Source organism: Polypterus senegalus, chromosome 1 (assembly GCF_016835505.1).
Source record: "Polypterus senegalus isolate Bchr_013 chromosome 1, ASM1683550v1, whole genome shotgun sequence".
Lineage (NCBI taxonomy): Eukaryota > Metazoa > Chordata > Cladistia > Polypteriformes > Polypteridae > Polypterus > Polypterus senegalus.
In genome coordinates, this window is record NC_053154.1 from 84,784,283 (window position 1) to 84,789,999 (window position 5,717).

At 40.8% G+C, this 5,717-nt stretch overlaps 1 protein-coding gene across 2 annotated transcripts; it reads right to left on the reverse strand.

The window, feature by feature from the left end:
• Positions 1 to 789: 789 nt before the first annotated feature.
• On the reverse strand, positions 790 to 3,925 carry LOC120528475 (zona pellucida sperm-binding protein 3-like). 2 transcript variants are annotated; one of them, XM_039752656.1, is made up of 8 exons: positions 3,356 to 3,925; positions 3,129 to 3,244; positions 2,936 to 3,039; positions 2,659 to 2,830; positions 2,395 to 2,504; positions 2,197 to 2,285; positions 2,053 to 2,129; positions 790 to 1,961 (listed from the first exon to the last, which is right to left on the reverse strand). In XM_039752656.1, the coding sequence occupies exons 4-8, from the start codon at positions 2,660 to 2,662 to the stop codon at positions 1,954 to 1,956; spliced, it is 288 nt and encodes a 95-aa protein (XP_039608590.1). In that variant the 5' UTR covers positions 2,663 to 2,830; positions 2,936 to 3,039; positions 3,129 to 3,244; positions 3,356 to 3,925; the 3' UTR covers positions 790 to 1,953. The 2 variants fall into 2 exon arrangements, with proteins under 2 accessions (XP_039608590.1, XP_039608581.1); XM_039752647.1 differs by lacking the exons at positions 790 to 1,961; positions 2,053 to 2,129 and having other exon boundaries at positions 2,212 to 2,285; positions 3,356 to 3,923.
• Between the last annotated feature and the right edge of the window lie 1,792 nt (positions 3,926 to 5,717).

A 5,717-nucleotide genomic window follows, 5' to 3' on the forward strand; every position in this document is an offset into this window, starting at 1 on the left:
CACTACCCATAGCTCATGACCATAGGTGAGGGTAGGAGCGTAGATCGACTGGTAAATTGAGAGCTTTGCCTTACGGCTCAGCTCCTTTTTCACTACGACAGACCGATGCAGAGATGGATACCGCACCGATCTGCCTGTCGATCTCACGCTCCATTCTTCCCTCATTCGTGAACAAGACCCCGAGATACTTGAACTCCTCCACTTGGGGCAGGATCTCTCCCCCAACCCTGAGAGGGCACTCCACCCTTCTCCGGCTGAGGACCATGCTCTCGGATTTGGAGGTGCTGATTCTTATCCCAGCTGCGAACCGATCCAGAGAGAGCTGAAGATCACGGCCTGATGAAGCAAATAGGACAACATCTTCTGCAAAAAGCAGTGACCCAATCCTGAGTCCACCAAACCAGACCCCTTCAACACCCTGTGTCTAACTGTGACACAAAACTAAACTACATAGTACCTCTTTAACCATACCATAATTACTAAAAGTAAAACTAAAAGATATAAAAATAAATTAGAAATGTCTTAGTGAAATAAAAACTTATAAAGGAAGGCAAAACTATAATGACCTTGCTGTGAGGTCTATCTCACTCTGCCTTGGGGCTTGAGGAGGTTTAGGCTGCACGTAAAAGTGCTTGGAAATTTGGGACCGGCTGACACTTAAGATGCTACAGTTACACTTTTGAATGCTCACTTCTCTGCCGCAAAAAGTGCTCTGTTACAGAGTTTACTTTCAGACAGCTGTCAGCTTCTCATGAGACTGCATGTGCATCAGTATGTCACAAACTTAAGGGGACTAAATAGCTCGTGCAAGGTCAGGGCATTACAAGATTAGATGATCAGCCACCAAGTAATTGAATGCTTTAGCAATGATAAAGTTCATGAAAGGCTTTTGCTTGAAATGGATGACTTGACTTAACCAAATGGAAACCGTGGATCATGATCACACACGGTCAGACCTGTCGCAACTGTTGTAAACTGAATTACTTTGCTAAGGTATGTTTTTCATCTCCAGTTACTGTGCACGGACAGACTGTAACTATTATTCAAATTGTGAGTTCAAGACCAGCAACTTTCAAGTCATGCACAGTTAATTTAAGTTAAATGGTGTGAACATTCCCCTCTTGTTTGAGAATGGTGCTACTATGTACCTCTTACATATAAACACATACCAGCAGTTTTTCATTTCTGAGGTCTTGTCTCCACCTACCATTACTGCCAATGGTTATGGGGACTCTCAGATCTCCCTGGTAGGTTCAGTTTACCTCATTATTCAGTATGGAAGAGATGTTCTGCCTAATGTTTGCTTTTATGTTATGAAAAAAGGGGCAAATCTGATGGGGTTAGAGCTGTTACTTGCCCTGGGATTTTGTGTCTTGGATAAAAGTGGCATGCAAATTTTGCAATATAACCTCATGCTCTCCTTTCTCCTGAAAGACTTTACCCAAGTGTTTGCCCAGAGGATCACACGTTACAACCTTCAACTGACAACACTCAGAAAAACTATTGTCATGGGTTGAGACAGGCTCTATTTCACAGTTGACGCCGTTTTCTGCCTGGCTAAATTACCAAATGTTCAGATTTGCCAATCAAGAGGCCAAGACCAACATCTTCGGGGCATGGGTCAAGGAGCTGTTAAACCAAGTGGCAAGTCATCACCAGATGTTACCAACACGTCAAGATTGCTACATTTGTCAGATGCACACAGTATTCCAGATCCTTCACAAATGAGTCCTATGAGACCAGAGACAGGAACAAATCCTTTTGACTGTACATTAAGGCAGGGTTTTCAGATAAAAGCTATTACACATTTACATCATGAGGCATAGTGCAGTAGTATTAGGTCTGCATCATGTCCAAGATGAACCTCAGTAATACTGCCAAAATCCTTTTGATTCATCTATGCCAAGGATGGAGTCGTGTGCCGCCGCCCACCACGTCCACTGGGCCATGGCTTTAAATAACTGAAAAGATAAGCAGGATAAATCCATTTGTAGGACAGGTTCCTTTCAGTTGGAAAGTCTGATGGAGGCCATTCAAATACTGTTTTCTTACCTTCTTCATATTCTGAAGGGCCACAGACCGAGTCACAGCATTCACATACTCTGTCATGACCACCAAGCTCTTGCCACCTGCAGGGGTAATCGGTTATATTTATTCCATTTAGGCATCACATCTCATTAAACACACACTAGTTACCTTGCCAGTTTTTTGTTGTAAGTGCAGAACTTGGCAGTGTTGGTCACATCTTGGCTTTTCTTTGTAAACATCTTGCAGTGAAAGTAAACCTGTAAGCAGGATTGTTGAGAAGTGCTTTATGCCCATTTCAGATTCTCAGAACTATTTGGGCAACTACCAAGTTGAGCACATCACTATTAGTGTAGACAAGGGCTTTACCTGCTTGTGGTCATTAAACTGGAAAGCAGATACTGTAAAGGAGACGACATTAGCCATCCTTGGCCTCAAATCTGGAGGAGCAGCTTTCCTGTTTACTATCCACCATACACCTGCAAGTATGCAACATGTTGCCAACAGTATCATTTTTGGTCCTAAAGAGATTTTTCTGGCATCTCAAAATAAAACCAACCAAATTAATGCATTGTTTCAAATCAGTTACACCAGAGACCCTTAGAAGACCAAATTGACACTAATTTAACTTACCCATAGTTGTCAATTACAGTGTATTGTGGTCTGGAATTGGGATTTGGATTTGGAGTTGCATAGCAGGAGTGAAGGAAGAGCCATTGTCTGGTACTGTTGGGGTAACTAACTGCCTGAAAGTGGATTTCTTGGCCCAAATGATATTTAGCTTCAGATGGCTTAGAAAAGGTAGCTGTGGAAAGACAGGTCCACCATATTAACTAGTCCAAAACTAAAATTAAACAAGGCACACTTATTAGCCAAGAGCAAAGTTCAAGGTGTGGATATGTCAGATTACCATCCATTATCTTCAAAACCATGCCAGAAGGATGATGAAGGGACCGCACACCAGAGGGGACACTCCAGGTAGGGTGCACTGCACCTTTGTATACATGGTAGTACCTACACAAGTACATTGTTAATGTTACAATTCTAAGTTAAGAGCAGAGGCCCACACAGCTGATGCAACATAGGACATTCCATTTACTTACCTGAAAAAACAGCATTTCAGAGCAATATTGACAGGCTGCTTCCTACGGATTACTCCTAGCACTTTTTCTGGTTTGGAATGGAGAACATTCTCATACATCAGACAGCCCTCATGCATCTAAAGTCATAGGCAGACTACCATTTAGATATGCAGTAGATCATAACAGTACACATCTATAAACCAATATCCAATACAATTTCAGCCAACTATGTTGAAATACACACTTACTGATCTTTTACCACCACAAACATTCAGAGGATAATTAAAGAGCAAGTCTCCAGTGGCTTCATCTTTGCCATTGCTTTTGCAGTTACTACCAAGAACAAGGTCAGCCTCAGAGCAGCCAAACCTAAAGAAAGATTTTTTAACCCTCACCACCATGTTTGAGAGGCTACAAGTCAAAGACACATCAGATTTGACATATATGGGTAGCGTCATCACAGGCCTTGGAGATTTAGGGTTCAACAAAGCCTTCAGTGCTGGTGGCAGTTTTGCACTAGGACCAGTTAGTACTCGAGGATCCAAAATGCTTTTAGGAAAAGGAGTTGAAAAAAAAATGAACACCTTCAGCAGGCATAAAGAGCATTGATTTTGAAGACCCTGGAACAAACTGAGCCACAGCCCTCTGGGATGGAGAATCATACTCCCGTTCAAATGCCTGAAAATTATCAACTGGACCGGTTAATCCCAAAAACGGGAAACCACCAAAGAGACAACAAAAGAAACAAAACCATCCCATCCTAATCACCATAGACTACAAGTGCATCAAAAGAAAACAAAAAGAATGACAAGTCAATCACTAAAGTTACTGCGCGACGGCCTTTTAAACTCTTCCTGCTGCGGCAGGTGAGTAGGGCGCAGATTGCACACGCCTCGTGCGCGCGTGCGCGCGTGTACGGTAGTTCGTGAGCAATCGGAGTGCAGTTGGGTTCAGCTGGCTCGATTGGGTGTGAATGCGAAATGGTTTGCGTCAGATACCCTCGTAAGGAAAATAAGAAAACTTTTAAGTACCACTACAGCTTGTTCGATTCAGATCCTTTATTGTTATCACACCGTTCTGTTTTAATCCTTACTTGTCTTACATTTGTTATTATTATAATAAATGTGATTCCAATTATAGAAGCAATTCGTTTAAGCATTATGCACGTATATTATACAGTAAAAACTGAAATAAATAAACGGTAAAGCAGTTATGTTAATCAGTGAAATGCACACAAATTGCAATGTAAGTAGTCTTCAATATTATTTTCTTGCTTCAGTGTTTAAAGACTGTTTTAAGGGAATTTGCTATTTTTTCAGTAAAGCCACAATGGAGCTCTATTAGTATAGGGTGATACAGATCTAATTATGCGATTTTCTTTACGCTATAACTTAAGTTTTTTACACAGAAAATTATTATTGTTACCGATAGATGGCAGCACTTGCCCTGCTTTCCAAAGTGTTGGGGAGTCGGTTGTCAGTCAAACAGCGGGTGCGATGTGTTCGCCTTTTCATAAATGTATAATTAGATCTGGAGCACCCTGTACATATGCATTAGGAATGCACCCTTTGCAGCATCGCCACAAGTAACCCCCGATCCTTAGCACTGTGTTATGCAAAAGCCTAAAGATAGTTAAACAGACTAATTTTTCCTTTTGTGCTGAAGTGTTTTTTTTTTCTTCTTCTTCTTTTCTTTTCTGTTGTTGTTCAGTTAGCTAATTTATGTTTTCGACAAACTAGATTATCTGTAGCACACACTACTTGACAAAAGTGCTTCGGCTTGGCTGGTAGAAAGTTTACTACCGTCAAACAGTGAATTCATTTTAATGAGTAAAAGTTGTTTTTGAGCATTTTTTTGTTCCTGTGATTATATATTATCAGGTTTATTCAGGTTTACAGTTTGTTAGACATAATGCTACAATTAGTTCGTCCAGCTAATTAATATAAATGGTTTTGATCTGAGATAAATGTAATGAGTATTATGTACTTAATGCAACAGAAGGTTATTGGTTTAATGATAAATTTGTAATTTTGTTTTTTTTTTACAGCATCCACCAACTTCTTGGCTCAACCCCTGAAATGACATTTTCTGTTAAGTTGTTAAGTTCTGTTAATTTTGTTGACATCTTTTGTTGTCTTTTGGGAGCTTTTTCATTATTGGGATGAGCAAGTTCAATTAATCTTTAGGCTGATGAATGAGGGTACAATACTCCATCCCAGAACATTACAAATAATTTTCTTCCAATGTATTTGAAACTAAGGCGGCATGGTGGCGCAGTGGATAGCACTGCTGCATCGCAGTTAGGAGACCTGGGTTCGCTTCCGGGGTCCTCCCTGCGTAGAGTTTGCATGTTCTCCCCATGTCTGCGTGGGATTCCTCTAGATACTTTATTAATCCCAAGAGGAAATTCACATACTCCAGCAGCAGCATACTGATAAAGAACAATATTAAATTAAAGAGTGATAACAATGAAAGTATAACAGACAGACAATAATTTTGTATAATATTAACGTTTACCCCCCCGGGTAGAATTGAAGAGTCGCATAGTTTGGGGGAGGAATGACCTCCTCAGTCTGTCAGTGAAGCAGAGCAGTGACAGCAGTCTGTCGC

Excerpts from the sequence above, each read along its gene's own strand:
- LOC120528475 (XM_039752647.1), bottom strand. The coding sequence starts at position 3,769 with ATGATTCTCCATCCCAGAGGGCTGTGGCTCAGTTTGTTCCAGGGTCTT. Across the intron at positions 3,040-3,128 it reads CTGAAATGCTGTTTTTTCAG|GTACTACCATGTATACAAAG; the intron begins GTAAGTAAATGG and ends GTACTTGTGTAG. Across the intron at positions 2,831-2,935 it reads GGTTTTGAAGATAATGGATG|CTACCTTTTCTAAGCCATCT; the intron begins GTAATCTGACAT and ends GTCTTTCCACAG.